The sequence below is a fragment of the Egretta garzetta genome, unplaced genomic scaffold (genome assembly GCF_000687185.1).
Source record: "Egretta garzetta isolate BGI_Z169 unplaced genomic scaffold, ASM68718v1 scaffold161, whole genome shotgun sequence".
Classification (NCBI taxonomy): domain Eukaryota; kingdom Metazoa; phylum Chordata; class Aves; order Pelecaniformes; family Ardeidae; genus Egretta; species Egretta garzetta.
In genome coordinates this window covers 3993183-4015046 of record NW_009258754.1, presented here as the reverse complement: position 1 = coordinate 4015046, position 21864 = coordinate 3993183, and the positions used below count along the sequence as shown (strand labels likewise).

Below are 21864 nucleotides of genomic sequence, written 5' to 3'. Positions count from 1 at the left end.
GGTTCAGAATCTGCTCTACAAAATGACAGGGCTCAACCTGCAGAAGGTTTTCAGGCCGGTGAAAAAGGAGCTCAAACCGCCCAAGTACAAGCTGATGACAGAAGCTCAGCTGGAAGAGGTAGGCTGCTCTGCTTCGTTTTGAATGAAATAAGTTTTGGATTTGGCAAAAAGTCTCTAACGGCCCCTATTTCTGCTTCCTTTAATGCTGCAGTTGAAAACATTTCGGTTTCTTTCCTTTGTTTCAGGTCATTTCCTAAGTTAGTGTAAATCGATGTTTCTTCACTTTAAATAGTTTTATTTACTAGATTTTTATGGACTGTGGAAGGAAATTGGATGCTTTTTTTCTTGACTGACAGGTTCTCTTTATTATCCTCGTTCCTTATGTTTCCTAATTCTGTTAAATGCCTTTATCTGATATTTAAATTGTAGCCCTGGGAATCCTTTGACTACTTTTTTTTTCCCTGTTGTTTGACCATGGTCCAGGATGACAAAGGGATCTGACTTAAGCTAGTTGTCCTGAAACCACCATCACAGTCAATTGTGGTTTATGCTTTGGGGAAAATTTACCATGGAAAAATACCTGAAATAAACTTAGTGTTTGCAGTAGTGTATGTAGATTTGTAGTATATGTAGTTTTGGAACTTCCTCCAGCAATTTGCCCAAGTTACAGTAGCAGTGTATCGTTCACAGGCAGTTCATCTACCTGGAGATCGAATTAGTGTCTCACTTCTTAACTAGGGAAGAAAAAAAAAAATTTTTAAAATTTCTTTCTAAAATACTTGTCCCAAAATTCTGTGTTAGCTTTCCAATAGGATGATTTTTTTAAACTGTAAAATTAAACTACTACTTTTTTTTCCCCCAAGGCCACAAGAAAAGCCATTGAGGAAGCTAAAAAAAAACTAATCATGCCCCCTGTTTTGAATGAACGAGAGCCAATTGATGATGTCTTAGCAGAAGACAAATTCCTTGAAGGAACTGAAACTACAAAATATGTGTTTACAGATTTAACTTACTCCATTCCACATCGTGTAAGTAACAATGTATTAATTTATTTTAAGAGCTTTTTATACTTAATTTCAAAATAAGCTTTAGGTTTTAATAAAACGTAGTTATAGCAGATTGCAGAAAGGCCGAGTTGTAGTAAATTCAGTCTGGTACAAGGCAAAACAAAGACATATTTCTAAGTGTTTGCTTCTAACTGATAATGATAAATTACCTTCCAGTGCTCAAAAGCAAGGCAATTAATTGTTTTAAAAGCAGATATTTATGATACGCTAGGAGCACTGGGTTCTTCCATGCTTCCTAGAAGCTTTCTGAGGAATTGGATTACTTAGCACTGTGCATAGACCAAAAGATGGAGCTACTTCACAGTTGCTAAGATCTGGTGGAAAGGTGAGTAAATGATAAATGAATTCACAGAAACGGTGTGAAGAAACAGTTGTCAGATAGAATTGTGGAGTACAGGGATAAAGATTTCTTTGTATAATGAAACGTCTAGATTGTCTTAAGTACCTGCAGTAAGAGGCTGGAAAAATTCTTAACAAATAGTTGATTTTAAGAAGTCTCTATGGGTCAAACATGAATATAGTGATGATCCTGTGAAATGAATTGTGAAGTCTTCCATCTGTTACTCGATCTGAAAGCTTTCTCCATGAACCTGCTATTTATTCTGCCCCAATGTACTGAAAACTTCCTTGTCCCAACAAACTTTCCTGTTGTCTACCCTAAATCAAATACGCTTGTGAACAGATCTGAGTAATTGTATTTGTTGTAGTTTTTATTTTGCACTTGGCCTTACTTGATTGTAGCACCTACTTCTGAAACAAAGTTAACAAAGTTAAAAAAGTACAAGTCACTTGCATTCTTAATTGACTATGTGTTACTAAATGCATAAAATCAGGCCTGCAGCAACGCTAACTCCTTTCTCTGGATATTTGTCGAAAATGTCAGAGAGCTGTAGCTTTCAGTGTAGGCATATGCATAGTTATGTCCTACAGTAAAATGAAGGTGCAAAGGTAGCACTTAATTAGCAGGTACCAAGGGAGAAATGATGAATCTGCTACAGTCACTTAGAAACCAGTATTATTAGTGTGAGTTTAGGCATAGAAGGACTTTGCCAAATAATCTTTTTTACAATGGTTCTGGCTACAAAGAGAGAAGACTTAGGGAGATAATGCTTTTTTACCTTCTTTTTAGGAACGTTTCATTGTAGTTAGAGAACCAAACGGTGTATTACGCAAAGCAACCTGGGAAGAACGAGACAGAATGATACAGATATTCTTCCCAAAAGAAGGGCGCAGAGTTATTCCCCCAGTGGTATTCAAAGATGAACACCTTGTGGTAAGATCCTCCTGGTTCTGGCACTTTTATTTATTGTGCTCTGATGGTGAAACTGCTATTTGGACAGAGTAGCTCTAACAAAGCCAGCCTGCTTGAGTTCTGTTTTGAACAATTGCTTATCACTGTAACTTAGTTAAAATACTTACAGTAATGTTCCGGGTTAGGGACAGGTAAATCCTGGATAGGTGTAAATATTCTGTCATACTAGAAATCCACATTTAATTGTTATGCATTGATGAAATCATATGCTTAATCTGAAAATGTGACCTAGTATTTCAGAAACAGAAATCAAGAAACATTATATTAATGTCATCAAGGCAGTTACTGTACTTTTATCCATTTTGTCTTGTGATAAAGGGGATACTCACTGTAAACATGGCTCAGAACAGAAATGTTGTGGCTGCTGTTTTGATTTTGGAGAGTTGGAATGGTGTGATACAGACTCTATTTCTAATTTTGAACTGTTGTTTTAGACTGTGTTTCAGCAAGACCGTCATGAGGATATCCTTAACAGGTGCATTGCTCAGTTTGAGCCAGATTCACCTGACTATATCAGAGTGAGTTCACTTTTCATTTTTCTCGTTTAAAAAAAATAGTATTAGTGAAGAACTTTAGGGTTTGTTTTATAAACCTAAGTATTATCTGGGCACCAAAGGTGGTGGTAGTATGTGCACTTTTTAACCCTTACAGATTACCTGTTATTCTTGTGATGAGTTTTGGTTTTTTCTTGCAGAAAAAAGTAGAACAGGATTCTGTTTAAGTAATTTTCAACAGTATAGAATGAACTACAGATGCATAGAAATAGTCTTTATATAGGTATTTTTGGTATCAAACCAGAATTGATGATCATGCCCGTAAGTGGCCACAGGCAGAGCTGTGCTACTGAAGTCTTGCTAACTGCTATGTTTGGATTTGAAAGGACCAGGTAGGTAACTGATGAAGTGCCCCCTTAGAGCACTGTACCCAAGGTATTTTTTGACAAAGACCAGGTACAAAAATATACTTCTAACTGGAATATTTAGATGTAGTAACTATAGTTACTGGTGAACATGTTAGTCTATGCTTGCCTTTAAAATGTTTACTTCTGTTTAAACTGTAATAATTTCTCAAATCACTGGGAACGTAACTACTGTTAGCAATTTCTCAAGTGCCTTTTCTTCAAAGTAAAATTTCACCTCTCTGCTCTAGCATTTTTCTCCTTAAAGAACAGATTACAAATTGACAGCAGTGAAATAAAGGTTCAGATGTAATGTCCCTCCCTCCCCAAATTTTCAGTACATAGCTAATATTTAGCTTTCTCTTAACACAAAGATGTCTGTGCCTAAGTACCAAGAACTGCGTTATCCTGGTGTTACCCTGAGTTATAACATCTCTAAAGCTTTAAGGTAGCATGGTTCAGCCTCTGGCTTACTCCTGTGCTTCAGGGAAGTCCGAAAATAGATTAAAAGCTGTAAGTGAGAGGTAGAGGGGAGAAACTGTCATCAAGCTCCAATTACACTAATGAAACAGAAACCTTTTCTGTGTATAGGTTCATCATCGGACATATGATGACATTGAAAAACATGCCAAATACGACCTGCTCCGTTCAACAAGACACTTTGGAGGAATGGTATGGTATCTAGTAAACAGAAAGAAAACGGATGGCTTACTAATAGATATGATCCAAAGAGACTTGTAAGTGGTGTTCGTCACTTATTAATTCTGCTTATCTAAACAAATAGAAAACAACAATTAGCATTGTTTGAAAATAAAACCAGTATTTCTCAAAGATGTATGAAAGTTTTCATTTGCATGAAATTTTAGGTTAGCTGTAACTTTTAGCTATATAGATGCTGGATGGAAGCACCAACTTGAAGTTGTAGGGTATTAAACTAGATTTCTGCAGGAATTAGCCTTTTATAGTTGTTGGGTTTTCACCTTTGTTTCCCATGTAATTGTCAGTATGCTTCCAGTTCTGGGCAGTGCCGAGCTGAAAGCTGAACAACTTTTGACTATGGAGCTCAGTTGTGGCTTTTAAGATTGACACACTCAGGTTTTAGAGCCATTCCTAAGTAGCTTAGGAACAGATAGATACACTTTCATCTTAAATGGATGGATTTCTGTAAGATACGCTGCTGAACTTACTCAAAACTCCCTAAAGCAAACAATATTTAAGTGTGCAAAATGTCACTTGAGCTAGGAGAAACTTGTACGGTTAGAACTTCAAGTTGCAGCAACGGTGGCGTTCTTTTCCTATTGTTGAAGTTAGAAACTTTCAACAGATGGTTGATCCTACTTCTACTGAGGATATGAAGAAATACAGGGAAGTTCAGTTTTGGAATCAAATTGTTAAAAGGGAAAATTCAAATGCCTGGACAGTTTAAGTTACCAGAGTTTGGATCATCTTTACCTGTCACCCACCCACTTCTGGCTTATGCTTACATTTATGTAAAACACCCGTTCCAGTTTTAAATTCAGCTGAGGGCTACATGTCACAGAATTTCGACTGCTACTTCTATAAAACATGCTAGTTACTGCAGTCAGTGTTAGGAAGTTTCTCTTTGGCACAGTTGTTCCACTAAATACTTATTGTTATTGGGTAATTAATTGTATTTTGCAGAGAGATTTCAACTTTATTACTGCTGAACAGTGTATTGTGCTTAAACTGCAGCATGGATAAATTTACCTTACCTGGTGCGCTTTGGTGTTTGTGTGCTTCTGGTCTTCCAGGGACAGGTTGCCAGTGCAATAGCTGGTGGGGTGCCTGGTTACCTGGATGTTCTAATCCCTGTACACTCAGTGAAAGCAGAAGTTTATGAAAGCCTGTGGTGCACACAGTACACCACAAAGTACACTTTCTCGAAATAATTTTAAGTATTAAGAGAAAGTAATTGCTACAAATGGGCCTTTATTTGTTTAGGCTGGATGACGCTACAAGCTTAATTACACTGTATCATATGCTCCATCCTGAATGTCAGTCAGCAAAAGAAGCTAAAGAAGGGAAACTTCAAGGAGTTGATCTGATCAAGGTATGCTTTTCTACTTTAAGGCTACTTAACTACAGAAAAGAAAGCTTTTAAACAGCAGAAGCCTATTTAGTATTCCAAACTTCTCCTTACCTTAAGCTGCAGATATTTAACTAGAACTCTTGTGCATACCAGGCTGCATTTTTTTCTTTTTTTTAAACTATATAGCTGCACCAGGATTTCAGTGGTAGCTGGCTGGAATGATGAAATCTCATTATGCAGCTATGCTCTTAATTGTACATTAATCTCTCTCTTACCATGTTTGCAGGTATTTGTGAAGACAGAATCACAGAAAGAAGGCTATATACAACTGGCCCTCCAAGCTTATGAAGAAGCAATGGCTACTTCCACAGCTGCATGAAATAAACTTTAGTTAATCAGAAGTTTTAAGTCTGTTGATAAACATTGTCTGTAGAGGATTCAACAATAAATACTTTAAACAACTGACTGTCCTAGAACATTTTTTTTTATTAAAATACACAAGAATCACTACAGCAGCTTGTTACTTTCAGAAGTTCCGTAAATGAGCTCACGGCAGTCATGATGACTTTTGTTTTGAGGCGACAATATACCCTGAGTTTAATTCCTTTATGGTTTCGTCTTGAATCTGAAGAATTGCCTACAATTCATTTTACTTATGGAAGTAAGTATAGGGTCTGGACAGCTTCATTTAGCAAAGCATAACACCACATCCCTCCCTTGAGATGTATTACTGTTGTAGGTCTTTGAGCTAAAGGTGTTGTCCAGAAGAGTAACTACAAGACAAATAGCACAGTGAAAAAGTAACCATGTACCTAAATGTATATGCTAAGAAAAGTCAGGTTAAAACACTGATGCTTAGCTACTATGCTTCCGTTTAAAATATTTGCAATGCACACTAGTGAAGCAGGGTTAAGAACATTAGAATGACTAGTAAATGGAGAACTGAGGAATAGAATGTTTAAAAGGGTTTATTGAATTGCTTGATAAATGGAAACATTTTTTAGTATGCACTGGAGCAGACCTACATCTTGAATTTCAACATACTGGAAGCTGATTCTTTTTGTACAGTTGCTGGGTCTACCCTTCTTTCTATGTGTACATGGTCCACTTGCAGTATAAAAATCAAATTAACTTGGAGCACTGTCCACAGAACTTCATTCCTTTGTTTGGAGTAATTGATTTGGTCATCTAAAAAGTATGTTCACTCATCTAAGATATCTTCATCCAGATTGATATCTGTGGTATCAATATCCTCCAGATCCAAGTTATCCAAGTCATCTTCCAAGTCCAGCAGTGTCTAGGAAAAGACAAGACTCAATTAAGGGCATACTAGTATGGTTACACATTAGCCAGCTCATATGGTGTCTGATTCTGTGATAGATTTGCACATTCTGCAGAACACCAAGCTGAGGCGGAACATAAACATTAAAGTAAGCTGTAGAGAGAAGCTGCCTTCTTGGTAAGAAAGCATCTCTCAGAGTTGCAGCTTTCTACCACATTCTGACCAGCTGTGTTTGGAAGTCACCCTTCATTCTTTGAAAATCCACAAGGCGGTAGGAACCAGTCTATACTACTGCGTACAGTTTCTGCATACAACTGGAAGGGATCCTTACACTGTACTGGTCCTAAGCTGTCTATTAATGCAGAAAGTGACATTTTCCAGTAGCTTGGTTTTATCACATTATTAGTGGAAGTCTTTTAATGTAAAATGAATTCAGTGCTTGTACTTCCCTTCACAGAAATAAATTTCAGTACCTTTTGATCTCTTGTTGGGAGCAGATCCGAATTCTGCAAAGCTGTCTTCATCACTTCTTGTTTAGGAGTCAGAACTGGTTCTTCAGCCTTCTTCTAATAAAAAAAAGAGATTCCTTAAGTTCCTTTGAATTTAAATTCTTTCAAGAAAAGCAAGTAAACAACAGCTGACCTGTAATCCCCCTCTCCCACTAGTTCTCTTTCAGTTTCCCTCAGAAATTCTTGAACCGCGTCTCCACAGCCAGTAAGCACTCTAGTCCTCGCTCCACTGGAGACTACTGTTTCCCTGCCCAGTTTATTTAAAGCAGCTGATGAAACTGATATAATGAAAACAACCTTCAGAAAGAATCGGTTAATTTCCAATACTGATGTGATGTGCTGTTAGAAAGTAGTTAAATTTCAAGGTCCTCAGCCGGAAAGAGCTTAGGATTGATTGTCACAGCAGTTTTAGAAGAGGCAGCAAATCTCAGTACTGTTGCTGGGCTTTGTGTTCCACTGAAGTTTACTCTTCTCTCTTCACTGTTGCACAAGTTTCGTATTAAGATAACTATTCCATTAACCATATTTAGATTAAATTATATAATTACCTCCTACAGAACTTTCCCTATTTCCCTCAGCTCTAAGAGACAACTTGTTTAAGGACTTCTATGCAATCATTAACTGAACACAAAGATATGCTTCTCACATTAGCAGTCTTGTTTTCAGCTTCTAATGCAAGCTAGTTCTAACTTGGTTTAGGTAACTTTTGAAATGCTATTGCTGAATCTTCTTTAACAAATGTGCACACAAGTTTGATTTTGCTTTAACGACACTTGCTTTGATACACAAGAAGCAGTCAGTCACTAAAGCTACTTGACAGTAAGCTAACTTCTCTGAACTGCCAGTGAAGTGCTGTAGTGCATCTTCTATGAGGGGAAAAAATAGAGACAGAAGGGAGAGTTGTGACTTTCTGTTTCTCCCTCAGTTTCCACTGCTATTCCTTTAGAAGTTTATAGCCTCGGAGACCTATGCCAACATCACTGTCTTTAAGAAACTCATTCTAATTTTCATACTTAAATGTAAAGTGTATTTGACATGAGCAAGAATTAGAAGTTGTCAACTTCTGTTTAAGCTCTGAAAAGCATTTTAAGTGTTTCAATCTGTATGCTTATACCTTATATTAGATATGTGTTTTCTGCATAATACTTGGACAACTGAGGTGGTCAAAAAAGAAAAAATCATTTTTAGCTACTTCAGATATTGATTAGAACATGTTTTCAAGTAGTTGAGCAAGATTACTAGTCGGTCATGGAATAGTCTTATTCCATAACCATGCACACTACCAAAGAATATAAAGCATTTTTAATTGCTGTAATATACAAGAGTTTCTAGGTTCTAACAACTGAACTTTTAGAAAACTAGTAGCAGTTGAGGCAGTGCACATGGAATTGGTTTTCTGCAGGATGAATTCAGTGGTAAGGTTCTACAACTACTCACACCAACAAAAGATGACTTGAGGTAAGTAACCATACAAACGATTTCACAGTGAAAAAGTCATTAGTAGTTACAGAAGTGAAGAGTCTGAGGCAAAAGAACACAGAAGTCTGCTGTGGTGCATACAGCCAAGCCAGTAAGAGCAGTAACATGTCCATTATTGGTGAAACGTTCTCCAGGGTAGATGTTACTGTACAACAGCAAAATTGCCTCTTCCTTAAAGTTCATCACTTAGTAGTAACACTGACCTGAGGTGCCGTTACTCCAGAAGGCTCAAAGCCTTTTGCTTCTTCAAGTAAGTTTCTTTCTTCATTTGGCTGAAAGTAAAAAAAACAGAACCACCATATTCATGGAATGTTTAAGTGGTTGCACTGACCTGCTTAAAGTTGCATTTACACAGCATCAACTGTGATTCTTCTAGAGACAGTAAGAGCTCCCACTGCTTACTTACAGTGACAAGAGGGTACTCCCTGGCTGGCCTCAAGTCAGCAAGACTTTGTTTAACATATTCTTCAGCAACAAAAGCCTCCTTTAATCCAGGGAAAAGATTTTCGTATTCTGTAGGATCAGCAAGCGACTCAGCAGCTTTTTGATTGACTTTAGAGAGATTCTCCCGCCACAATTTAACAACCCTGGAGATGCAAACCACATTTGTTAGACAGCTAATTTTGATGACACTATTCATGCTCTGCATATGCTTTGAAGTTACCTTGAAACTTGGCTTGGCAAATACGTCCGTGCAAGAAAAGCAGCTTCTGGGAGACGCCCGGTTTTGATCAGGAGCTCTAGGCATGAATCAAGCCTGTAAGATTTTAAAGTGTGATTTTAACCAGTAAGTTTAATAAAGACGGATTTTTGTATTAGATTAGCTGTTTATTCTATTACATTAAAAGTGCTTTCATTTCAGATTTTAAAAGTAGCAGCCATCATAAAATAGAATCAGCTTTTCTGAAAAGGCATGTGCCACAAGCCTTCCCCAGGAAGTTTTAAGTTGGCTGTAGTTAACTATTTGAAGAACCTGAGGTTCTTTGTGTTTCGGAAAGCAGGACAGAACAATCTGAATCTCACACTTGCTACTTACTTTCCCTGCAGGAAGTAGCTCATAAATGCAACATTGTTCTTGCCATCTTTTTCTGCTCCTTCAGCTAACTTATTCACCATACTGGCATTCCCTGACGCCGTTGCCAGGAGCAGCAGTCCTCCATAGTCTTGGGCATGGTGGAGACACTCCTGGGCTAAGCCAAACTGGCATTTACTAATGGCAAGCTCAGCGAGTTGCTTCCATTTCTGTTCCGACTAATGGTACAAAAAGGGGAGAGAGAGGGAAAGAAAAATAGAGGAGCTAACCCTCACATTTTTGAACAACATTTAAAGACTTATCAGAGCGTTCAATATGAAAATGTAAGTTCACTTGCAAAGGTACCATATCCCATCATTACACTTTTCTTCCTTTCGATACTATGACTACTGCAGCTTCACAGCATGACACAGTGAATGCTATATGGAGATCATTACACAGCTATACCATCACATAAACCAAACATTTTTCATTAAACATGAAGGGCAGAGGTAGAAATAACTTTTGAAATTTAAACAGTAACAATGGCTTACAGAAAGCTCCCAAGTTAACCTTCAGAACGTAAAACAGATATTTGTGCCTGTAACAAAGTTAACATTCCTTATTGCTAACTTCATTATTTTACAACAGGAACAGTGAGATCAATTCTCAGAATAATGGCTATGGCACAAATCACTGCCTGTCAGCCTTCCTTGCGCATCAGTCTAAGTCTGTCAAGGCTGGAACAAAGGCCCAGAGGCTTCAGTCCTGCCATTCCTCCTTTCCTTGTTCAATACCAGAGATGAAGGCTTGGTTCTTGGTTCAAGTTTTGTATTCTCCAGGAGCCCCTGTAGCTTTATGAGCACACAACACTTTTCTGTCCCCGTCCCACAGCTTAGATTCCTTTGAATTACAGGCAAAAGAGCTTCATCGAGGAAGCTGGAGGCAGTTAGATGGTGTTCAGGGAGCTGCACTGCATCCCCATATACCACTGCCTTTTCTTAGAGCCTCTTAGATTCATACTAACACATGGAATTAGTATGAATCACCAAAAATTGAATGTTTACCTCTGCTTCCACTGCAAGCTGATAGGCTATTTTTAATTCTCCAAGTTGAAGAGCAAGTTCAAAACGATGCTCTGGATCTGTAGATACTGCGAGAGCTTGTTGTTTGAAGCCCTAAAATAAAAATCTGCAAGTAAGACTGATCTGTCAGGTCAAGCAGCATCCTAGATGTTCTAACAAAAGCCCTCTAAACAGGTTACAGTATTCTTAAAGAAATATGGACGATTAACAAGAGTTTGTGCTTATAATTAAAATGATCTGGTTTTGCTTAGCAAATTCAATTAGAAACATGCATAAACTGACTTAAGTTTTTGATAACTAAAAAAGTAGTTTTCTTGCCTGTTTTTCAAGAAAATGTGCAACTCTGGTTCTCTGTTCTTTTGGAATTGTGGGAAGAACCTTATCAGCCATACCAAAGTCTCTTCTCATCACAGCAGTTTGATATTCAAGCACCGAGACCAGCAAAGAGTAGCTAACAATGTTTAGCTCTTTATCACCCAAATAGAGTCGGTTGTCCTTAGGGATATACCCCAAAAGGTACATTGTCCTGAAACAAAACAAGGAATGTTCATCTTGAATAGGTCCACTACCAAATAGTCTATAAAAAAGCCCAGTAGTTCTTACAGTAGCAAGAATACTCACATGAAGAACTCTACTTTCACTATGTAGGCACTTTCATATAACAATGTTTATTGCCTCCAAGATTACATTACTGCCTCCGAGCATACATTAGCATGATATGCGAGAAAAAGCAGTAATGCACAGCAAGCAGGTGACCTTGTCCTAACTTCAGCAGGTTCACCTTGTCCTGACTTCACTGAAACAAACTTTAAGGCTTGTGTACCACCCAGTGCAGCAACTTACCTGTCCAAATGGGCAATAGTGACAATTTCTCCTCCAACATAGTAGTTGAGTCTGTTCACAGAACTGGTGTAAATAAAGCAGTCGCCTACCCACAAGCCTGTTCTTACAATCTCTTGAATCTCACCAAGAACCTGCAAATTAAGTTCAATTTAATTAGATATGTAAGAAGGTGCTTTTAGATAGCAGTAAGACTATCGTGTTTTCAAATTAATATTTTATACTTAAGTAAACAGTTGGGCAAGTTGCAAAAAAGGTTAGCAACATAATGCTTTTAGTTTTACAAAAATGCTGTAACACATGCAATTTCCACCTTAATACTTAACTAAACAAATTACAAATCCAGGAAACAAGCACCAAATTAAGCATTAAGCAAGATAATCAAATCAAAATTCCACAAGGAAAGTTGTGTTTCTGACATTTCACAGCACGAGAGTTTTTTAATTTCATCTCAAATTTCAATAATATTTCAAAACATGAAAATTGCAGAAAAACTTTAAGCACTGTAAACATGCTACCTGAGTGTCTACTTTAAAAATAAGCTCTAGAACTCTGCAAGAATAGTAAACAGGTATCTGAAGCGAAACATAGGCATCAAGGTCTGTCACACTGGGATTCCAACATGGATACTCTCCCCAGGGAACCCAAATAAAATGACTAACAGCATTCCTCAGGAGGATGTATACTGTGCATACAATATTCCAGTGTTCCAGCCACTAAAATTTAATAGGACTATGTTAAGGACTAAATTTTCTATACTCCAGAAATACTTGCTTCAATGATCTATAATCCTTTTCCATTTTTTTGAATAGAAGGTACCTCAAAAGCATCTTCAATTCCATCTTCAGTGACGCCTTCATGCGTTTCTTGGGCTGCTGCAACTTTTTCTGATAGGTATTTCAGAATGAAGAATGACTCTTCCGTAGCAATGCAGACAAGCTCACCCGAGTCAGACCAGAAAATCTGTATCATCAGAATCAGTAATGGCACTGTTTTAGAGACCCCAGGTTAAGAAAAGAGGATGTACAAATGCAGGTTAAAACATACTAACAGAATCTTTAGTACCTGAGAAGCCAACACATACAAGGATTTTTTTTTTCCCCTTCTGCTACAAGATTGAGACAAATTTAAGAAGTTATTACTTTATGATTGACAGCTTGGCTTCATTTAAGAAAATCAACAGCCAAGTAAAAAAAAATAAAGTCAGTAAACACAGACAGGTAAGTATCTTCAGTCCCATGTAGAAACTTACGTGTTTGGGCTGAATTTCAATTCTGCGAATCAGTTCTGTGTTGTCCCAGTCATAGAATGCCAAACCATTAACAGATCTGACGCCCAACAGGAAGCCACCATAGATGCCTGCAAAAAAATAAAGGTGAAAGAAATCCACATGGTGCAAAAAATGCACCAACACATCCATTTAAAAAGTGAATAGTTACCTTCTGCTCCAAAATCAGGTTTGAATGACTTCTTCTCTTTGAAATTTTTAAATATCTTTACAACACTGTTGCTCTCCCTGATTGCGTATCTAAACAGACATTGCATTGTTAAAAAAAAAAAAAAAAAAAGAGAGATTATTTGGCTTCCAAAGTAGCAAATTTCTAAAATTGTAGCCTGCTACAAGACAACCGCATTTGATTTATCTCCAAAAATTAGTAGCGTGCTACAAATGGAAAATTTTAAAGTAGGGAAGTTACTGAAAGTTCGTTATCCACACAGGTTTTAGTCTTCAGGCCAGTTTACCATTTGTACAGCCTGAAAACTAGCAAATTTAAGTTAATATAGAGGAAAAAAAAAAATCTGCAATACTTACTCTGAAGAATCATGTGCCCATACAAACTCCTGTGCAGAGCCAAAGCTTTTGTTTCTCAAAGCCATAGCTGTGTAGATGATGTATTCACCATCACCACACACCACTACAAACCTAGAGGAGAAAGGCGCGTTTGTCAGACAACTGTGTTCAGTTCAATCAACATGATCAAGTAGACAAATTATCTGAAGAGTTAGAGGCCCCCAGCCCAATATAATCACTGCAAATGCAGACAGAATAAAAGAGCTTCATATATGCTGAAAGTGTCACAGAACTGGATTTTCCTCTGTGTCATGTTGCTAGCTACTTGCTATGCCCTCTTCCTTCTGGTCTCTACTGAGCGGTTCTTGTACCTTGTATGCCTTTACCTTTTCTTTTAACTTAGCTCATCTGTTAAAAAAAATCAGTTCAAGAGAAGTGATAAAAGAATGTGATTTGCTGCGTTTATACATTTTGTTTGCATACTTCTTCCCCTACCCAGAATGTCCAACTTGTCTGTTTAAGCAGCTCTTACAGGCGAAGCCCATCTGTTACTCTGGTTTTACAGTGCCTGGCTCCGATACACCTGTTCTCCAGAGGCTCACAGCCACCCCCACACGTGCAACTCTCTCTCAGTCAAAAAGTTTTCCAATATAAAAAAAGGGATAAATCAGACATGTTTGAATATTTTGTTCTAAAATTTATTACCGTCCATTAGGGTTGTGCTGAATTGTCTGAGGATAGATTTCACAGCTCCCCATATCCTTTACAGCCAGCGGCAATCTTTCTCCATCTTTGATTTCAGCATCTCCCATAGCTTTCAAGTTAGCCTGTTGGACTTCTGAATGTTTAGCCCAAATAATTTTTCCATTTGCATCCATGGACATGGCAGGTTCTTCACGACCAAGCTAGGAAATGCAGCATAAGAATTCAGCAAATGGAAAAAACACATTTTTGATTTTCTTTTCAGTTGAACATATCTAGTGAACTACCCTGGCTCTGTCTAAAAATGCCAATTAAAATGCCAAACTTTCAGTATTTGATATATTATCACAGAATCAGAAATCAGTTGCTCTGTACACAGGACAGTGATAAATCACCATTTCTCATTTCAAATCATTAATTGTACCTTAACAATAATACTGCCTTCATCGTATCCCAAAGCCACATTATTGGATCCTCTCAAACTGGCCACACACCACACTCTCTCCATACCATAGTTGAGGGTACTTTCCAGGCGGTAAGTACTTGAATGCCAAATGCGCACAGTTCCTAGAGAAAAGAAAAAAAAGAAATACATGCCTTTTATCTCTTCTCTTGATGCAAAGGCAGGAGGTGTGTAACCACACCACAAGAGCTCTCCCTTAAGTTCTTCCCCTGTTCTTTATATGTCAGAAAAAAACCAAAATTACCGTCTTCTGAGCCTGTGATAATGATAGGCAATTCAGGATGGAAGCTGACACATGACACATTTTGAGCATGTCCTTCCAGTGTTTGCACACATGTTTTATTCTGGAGAAAAAAAAAGAAAAAAATTGGAAGTACAGCTACAGATAAACACTTCATTACATTTTTACTTTCATTTCTTAAAACATCTTCCCCCAAATTGAAATTTTTTTTCTGAAAACACATTTCTCTAGATTTCTTCCAGTAACATTTATTTCAAAGATGCTTAAACAACAGCATTAGACATATCAAAAATTATGATTGTATTGAGTTAATTGCTCCTCCACAGAAGAAAAATATTTATTCCCCTTGACATAGTTGTTTTCCACTATTTTCAGATGGGTTTCTGACTAGATGATATGCTTTCTCAGAGCTACGTAGCACAACAGATTAAACCAAGACAGAAAGCTGAGTTCACTGCAAAAAAAGAATCAGAGCAAAACACCTATTTGAATCTAATTAGAGGTGAAGACAGATCTGATGTTGTCTTTGTTAAGAATGCTCATTCACATAGTTGTGAAAGAAAAGTCTACTCTGAGACAACTAAGATTAGACTACATAACTGATGTATGCAACTATACATGGTGGCAAAGTTTCAAGCACTGCTATGTAACAGCCATTACTGCAGTGCATGCCTACAGTGCTAGCTTTAACTTCTGAGCTTGGCTTTATTCTAAGACAATGTGCTTTAACAACCAGAAAGTACTATAGAACATATTTTGTCTTGTCCTTGTGGCCATTCATACACATGTGCACAGGAAAACACTTATGAGCTCCAGGTTCCAGCAACAGAATTGAATCCCTGGATTCAATCTCTTTCCTGTAGAGCGTTCAAACAAGTCACCCCATGGTCCCTGCAAACTGTCAAGTAGAAGCACATGCATGTGTGTGCATGCACACATGTGCCTGCATAAATGTGCATAGGATGGAAAAGGAAAGAGGGAAGGCAATAAAGAAAAAAGGAAAACAAATAATGAGAAGATATGAAGTAGGATGGAAAGGCTTGATACGTGAACAGTATTTACATTTGAACATAGAAGAGGAGCATCTTAATCCACAAAAAAAAGAGGTCCAAAAGGCAGGGATTACTGTGTTACAAGAAAAAACCCTAATGCTAATAATAATGTTATGTCAAATTTAATTCTACAAAGTAACTTCGAGGTTATTTAAATTCACAGTAGGTTTTTTCAAGGGTTAACAAAAATTTTTTTTTTTTAAATGAAGAATGTGTCATGAAATATTTCTCCTCCAATTCCTTCTTTCCAAGGAAAAACAAATACACCAACAGATTTTTTCCTCAAGTCCTTTCCCTCTTTTCTGTTTCTTCACTAATGATTTTGCTATGGCAGTCTGCACAAAAGTTTATGAGTTGAACACATACCTGGTAATCCCAGATCTTAACCAACCGGTCATCTGCACCTGAAATGAGATACGGCTTGTCTCCTCCACTGTAATAGTCAATGCAGTTTACTCCTTTCTCATGGCCTTCCAAAGTAAAGTTGGGTGAAGAAGAGCCAAGTTGCCACACCTTCCCAGAAAAAGAAACAACAAAAAACCCAACTGCACATAGTTATCCATCTTTTGCATCTAGGTCAACCTTGCCAGAGTAGGTATTCAGATGTGCTTTACAATTCCAAAGATATAGAATATGGAATTTCTTAGGTGAAGAACCCGAGCAACTGCTTATCAAATTACCGATCCTCCACCCCTCAAATAAGCAGAAATAACATGCTGAGTTGCACATGCTGTGCTCACACCTCAAACCATGGATTTGGTTTCTTTCAACTTTTTTTTTTTTAAGGATGTAAAACCATATAAGACACTGTTCATAAGAAGCAGTGTCTGTTTATGAAATTAACTTATAGACCTAGAAAAAGCAATCATTTCTGCATACACAGGTTGCCCCCACCTGTGTCCTGAATTTTATTTTTTCCAGTTATGTTAAATGAATTTAAGTCCATAGTCCCAGATATTTAGTAATAGTTTCACAGCAAATGACATTCATCAGGGTATACCATGAGAAGGTTGAAGACACCTTTCGAAACAATTCAATAGATAGACAGCCAAGGACACAAAAATAACGGGAGAAAGGCCTTTACGATTTTTTTTTAAATGCACACAGTTAAAGGCTTTCCCCAGTATATATATAGTTTCAACTCTCCCAAACTACTCACTGACAGTATAGCTGTTACCCCTTCCCAATATTTCTATGTAATCCAAATGGAAATGCAGCACTTAAGAGTTTAGAGAACCACATTTTAATGACTAGAGGTGACAGATAATCTTGTAAATTTACTGAGTTACTTAGTAGGTACATAGTAACTCAACCAACATTCAGTTCTTTGTTCAATAAAAATGCTATTATTGCACCTGCTTTTAAGAATTCTAGCCCATTGTCCATACAGTATTATTGTTTTGTATACTCTGCATGATCATTACTTAATGACTAAAAAAACCGAAAACACAGTTTCTCTACCTTGATCGTCCTATCCAAAGAGGCACTGGCAAATTGATTATTGTCTTTTGGGTTTATGACAATCTGCATGACATAATGGGTGTGTCCTTCAAACACCTGAGAACAAGACCATTTTTTATCCCAGTCCCAGAGCTTAATGAGCATGTCATCTAAAAAAAAACCAAACAAAACCAAGCTTCAGTTAGTTTAATATATTCTGATACCTACCTTCTTAAACTACATAATCCTTAATAACTTCAAGTTAAAGGCTCACTCATCCCTTCTCCTCTGAAAGGAGGCACTGCTAATACTCAATATATTTTTCATCTGTAAGATTCCTGGTCCTTCCTTGCAGAAGGACCACAGGGAGTACAAGTTTCCCAAAGATGATTGTCCAGTAAAATGGTGATAAAACTAAGAAAGAAATACATCTGTCTTAAAAAGGGAGATTAAGAATTGATATTAAGGTATTGAATTATTAATCTGAAAATACTGGGCACGTATTAAGGAATGGGACCCATGCTTTCTTCTGCAGCACCTACTTTGACGAACACTAAGGAATAGGAAGCCAAGACAACCAAGCTGGCTTCCCAGTACCTTTATCTCAAGCGTAACTGCATTAGCTTCACCAGCAAACCACAGAAATATATGGCGTTTCTGACTCTTGCAGAGTTCTGACTGCATTAGTAAGGTTTCCAGGAGTGAAAAGGGCTGAGTAGCACTATGTAGACGTTCTTGGGCAAGATTTGTCAGATACTGTGATTTTCCAATCCTGAGTAGCATAGATTGCCTCAAATAACAGAGAACTCAGTAGTATTTTGGGAAAACAGATGAAAGTAATCTGTTGCTTCAAGTCAGACTGCCAGCTGAAAACATACTCCAAACGATTATGTTTTTTTTTTTTTTAAAACAGAACTTTAGCGTGGCAAATTCTCAAGTAACAGCTAATTAGCACATATCTGAACCTTTCCTCTGGTAGATACTAAGCAACAAGGTTCTCTGGTCTTCTCCAACAAGAACATAAGCTATTATATTTTAAATTGTAAGTGCAGCTGATATTCCATCAAAAAAACCCCCATGAATGGATCTGGAAGAGAAATAAAGTGAAGTGACAACTGTCATATTGGCTACTTGCTCAAGGATTCCTGTTTTATCAGAAAAAGGACAACCAAAATCAAAACCAAAACCATGCAATCCCCACGAGACAGAAAACAGAAGCCTAAAAATAGCTGGTTAATAAATATAAAAAAATACCAAAGAACTCTTACCGCTGCTTGTCAGTATGAAAGGCTGTGTGGGATGCACAGCAATACAACGAATGTAATCTGAATGTGCTTCAAACATGTGAACTCTTTCCAAAGTGTTATAATTAAAAACTCTAATTTGCATGTCATCCTATGAAAGGGAAGAAAAGCTACCATTAAAATAGGTCTCTGGATAATACACTTTATCTTCAATACAGGGTAGCTAGAAAAAAAACCCAACAACATTCCACCATTGAAGAGCCTCTAACAACAAAATGTTTAAGAAAATGTATTTTCTGTATGTTGCTAATGATACAAATTACATTAATTCAGAAGTCTATAAATTACCCAATCCTATTCCAAGGCATGTATGAAATGCAAAAAACTTCAACCAAAATTTCATTTTTAGAAGATGTATTCAAAATAGTCTTTTGACTTAAAGTTAAGGAAAGTGCAAAAATACTTTTAAAATTATTAGTGCTTTACACAGAAATGAAAAACAAGGTTCTCCAACATAAACTTTATAATTATGTTAATGCTGTGGGGCCAGGAGGAAAGAAATTGTAGCTCTAAGTCAAGTGGGAAGATGATTTCAACTTTTGTTTTGCGGGGTGGGTGGGTTATTTAAGATACAGTATTATCAAAAGCCCTATTCCCAAGCCTTTAAAAAAAATAAATTTGGAGAACTATCTGACAATGAATAAAACATCAGCTAAAGCTTTCAGAAGTGACCATGACTTACAAAGCTATCAGAGTAAATGAAACAGTGATAACCTCTACCATACTTGTTTTATCCAAAGCATTTACTTTTCCATTTTGTCTTTTCCTCCACTTTGTCTTTTCCTCTTTAAGCATCAACACCTACAGAAAACTATTGAGAATGGCAGAAAAGGCTAAGTGCGTTCTTTTGAGACCAGCCTATCAGCATAACAAACATGGAACACACAGAATAAGCAAAGACGAATGCCACATTTCTGTAGTCACTTACTAAGACTGGGCCCTGTGCCTGAAAGGAGCTGTCTCACCCTTTCCCTACCACTTCTTGCTACTGCACTACAGCCTCCCTTGGAAAAGCTAGGACAAATACAGCTCCACACTGAATTGGGTCAAGAAACTGATCCAGATGAAATTAAGTTGCTGAAAATAAAAATGGAGATTAACTTTCACCAGTTACTAATCCAGTTCCCATATGGCTGTTTGAACTCACGTGCTGTCAAAGAGGCAGTGTTGTACTTCTTGGGAAACAGTGCTAACTTACATGCACTTGAAGTGACTGGGTCACAGCAGAATAAGACAGTGAAACAACAAAAATTTTTTTTTTCACTGGATATATGGCAGAAGACTAGAAAAAATAATTGAGACAAAACTTTTACAAATTACCTCAATTTAGCCAAAACCCATTCATTCCATGAAGAAAAGCATGTTACCACAATTAGAATAAAACTGTTCCTCTCAAAGTAGACTCACTGAATAAACATGGAGTATTTTTCTAGAGGTGAGTAGAACTCTCAAAATTTTCTTTTTAATATAACCAAGAACAAAAGTAGAAAGCAACTTCTAAGTCGTTTTACCTAGAATAGTCCAGTTTCATCTTAAAGTAGCACTACTAATATTTTAGTCAAAATTGGGTGCTGATCATGTTTCAGTTGACAGTGAAAGTCGAATCTAGATCTACCTTGCCTTACACACAGAATTAGCCACCATATTAGGCTGAAGTTTCTAAGCTTAAAGAAGAAAGTTTCTGCAAAACTGTAGCGAAGTACTCTTTTCTCTTCCACAAAGTCATATCAAATCGTATTATTATGTGATGTACAAAGGAATGGCATGAAAATAAAATAGAGAAAGTACTACTGCATATGGAAATCACAAGATGACAGCTTACAGCTCCTGTCACAACCCAGTTCTTTCTTGCCACAAATTTGGCAGCTCTCACTGGCAGGTCGCACACTTCAAAAGTCTTCACCAGGGTCTAAAAATAAAAATAATAAGTTTACGGTGCTGGAGAAAATATCAGTTTTGAAATCACCTCTTTCTTTTCTTAACAGTGTCCAGCATGTTGCCTTGGGCAACTCTCCAAGAATCCCACAACACTACATGCACACTTTTTAAAAAGAACATACCTGTCCAAAAGGGGAGATACTTGCCTGTTCTGTTCTTTTAACATCACCTTTATGTTCTCCCTTCATTCTTAACCCAATCCCATCTCCAAATATTTTTGGAGCTCTGCCCAATTTCAACTATACATGACAGGCAGGTAGAGGTCTAACAGTTTCTACAGCCTTCACAAATATAGATGGCAGGTACAAGGCAGAGGCACCTAACCTTTCAGAAGGAAAGGCCTTAGTTTGCAAGGAATCCACAAAGGAGATAATTCTTGAAAAATAAATTTATAGGAAATGAAACATCATTAAAGTCACATCTAAAGATATTCCTTGTCTATTGTACTGACTTTTGTAATAAGACAGGGAAGGTACAATCAATTAGTGGCAGGGATTTAAGATTCTTCTTGTGTATCTAGTATTGAAACATAGAATTTATACATCTGCCAGTTATGAAGATTTCATAACAGAGGAAAACCAAAATCATCACCTGTGTTTCATGGTTCCAAACGCAGACGCTGCCATTGTAAAGGCTAGCCAACATCCATGGTTCTGTGGGATGCAAGTCTACACTCTTCACCCGGTCAGACCGAGCTGTTAGTTTCCGTTTTATATCAAGTCGGAGAGGCTAGAGAGGAAAAGAATTGAGAACACCAAGTCATTCAACATAAAACTGGCACAGAAAAATAATGGAATTTGAAAGCTGAAGTTAAACCTTAAAATAAATCCTGCTTTTCAGGCAGACAGAAGACTACTACTCATATCTATCCATCTGCATATTTGTTTTTGCAGGCGTTTCTGGAAACATCACACCCTCAACCAATGGCAATGGGTCCATTTAATTTACTTTTGTGAAATTCAGCATTTTTTAATAGTGTAAAAAGTATCTCCAGCACAGTCAAAAAAAAAGATGCCCTGCACATCTTTCTGGTGTCCCTGACCTCCTAAAGCAAAGCACAGAAAATTTGCTTCAAATACAAATGATAGAAAATGCATCTTTCTCCTACTTCACCTGAAAAAACAGGGGGAAAAGCCAGTTATCACAATGGAACACAACAACATTTGCCCAATATAAATATATTTCCATTCACAATTCCAACATTAAGTCGTAGAATGCAACGCTATGTTGTAAAAGCTGGGGGGGAAGGCAAAGTTTAAGTCTTTCACTTATAAAGAAGGCTTTGACCTTCCACTTTCACCACTCGCAATGTTAAGCCAGAGTATTTAAAAGGTATGAAGTGATTTTCTAAAATATTTGAGGCACTATAGAATCACTTAGACACTGAAAGACTGTTGA

General features: G+C 37.2%; 2 protein-coding genes across 2 annotated transcripts; one reads left to right on the top strand and one right to left on the bottom strand.

Moving 5' to 3' along the window:
* Positions 1 to 6: 6 nt before the first annotated feature.
* MRPS22 (mitochondrial ribosomal protein S22) lies at positions 7 to 5753 on the top strand. The gene is made up of 7 exons (XM_009649101.2): positions 7 to 118; positions 864 to 1028; positions 2197 to 2340; positions 2814 to 2897; positions 3869 to 4014; positions 5240 to 5348; positions 5614 to 5753. The coding sequence occupies exons 1-7, from the start codon at positions 23 to 25 to the stop codon at positions 5704 to 5706; spliced, it is 837 nt and encodes a 278-aa protein (XP_009647396.2). The 5' UTR covers positions 7 to 22; the 3' UTR covers positions 5707 to 5753.
* Positions 5754 to 6279: 526 nt separating this feature from the next.
* On the bottom strand, positions 6280 to 21190 carry COPB2 (COPI coat complex subunit beta 2). Its single transcript, XM_035888847.1, has 21 exons — positions 21058 to 21190; positions 20351 to 20437; positions 18493 to 18619; positions 17246 to 17394; positions 16151 to 16297; positions 14736 to 14835; positions 14453 to 14595; positions 14032 to 14231; positions 13348 to 13458; positions 12974 to 13062; positions 12787 to 12893; positions 12354 to 12497; positions 11538 to 11668; positions 11013 to 11220; positions 10677 to 10787; positions 9634 to 9848; positions 9262 to 9354; positions 9004 to 9184; positions 8801 to 8869; positions 7083 to 7175; positions 6280 to 6624 (listed from the first exon to the last, which is right to left on the bottom strand). Exons 1-21 carry the CDS (start codon positions 21109 to 21111, stop codon positions 6529 to 6531), a joined length of 2655 nt encoding a protein of 884 aa, XP_035744740.1. The 5' UTR covers positions 21112 to 21190; the 3' UTR covers positions 6280 to 6528.
* Positions 21191 to 21864: the final 674 nt, after the last annotated feature.

What these genes read in the sequence shown, in the direction of transcription:
- MRPS22 (XM_009649101.2), top strand. Translation starts at nt 23, where the DNA reads ATGACAGGGCTCAACCTGCAGAAGGTTTTCAGGCCGGTGAAAAAGGAG. An exon ending in ATTCACCTGACTATATCAGA is followed by an intron (nt 2,898 to 3,868) that starts GTGAGTTCACTT and finishes TTCTGTGTATAG; the next exon opens with GTTCATCATCGGACATATGA. An exon ending in AAGGAGTTGATCTGATCAAG is followed by an intron (nt 5,349 to 5,613) that starts GTATGCTTTTCT and finishes CCATGTTTGCAG; the next exon opens with GTATTTGTGAAGACAGAATC.
- COPB2 (XM_035888847.1), bottom strand. Translation starts at nt 21,111, where the DNA reads ATGTTGGCTAGCCTTTACAATGGCAGCGTCTGCGTTTGGAACCATGAA. An exon ending in TTTGGAACCATGAAACACAG is followed by an intron (nt 20,438 to 21,057) that starts GTGATGATTTTG and finishes TTTTATTTTTAG; the next exon opens with ACCCTGGTGAAGACTTTTGA. An exon ending in ACCTGATTTTGGAGCAGAAG is followed by an intron (nt 12,894 to 12,973) that starts GTAACTATTCAC and finishes ATTTTTTTGCAG; the next exon opens with GCATCTATGGTGGCTTCCTG.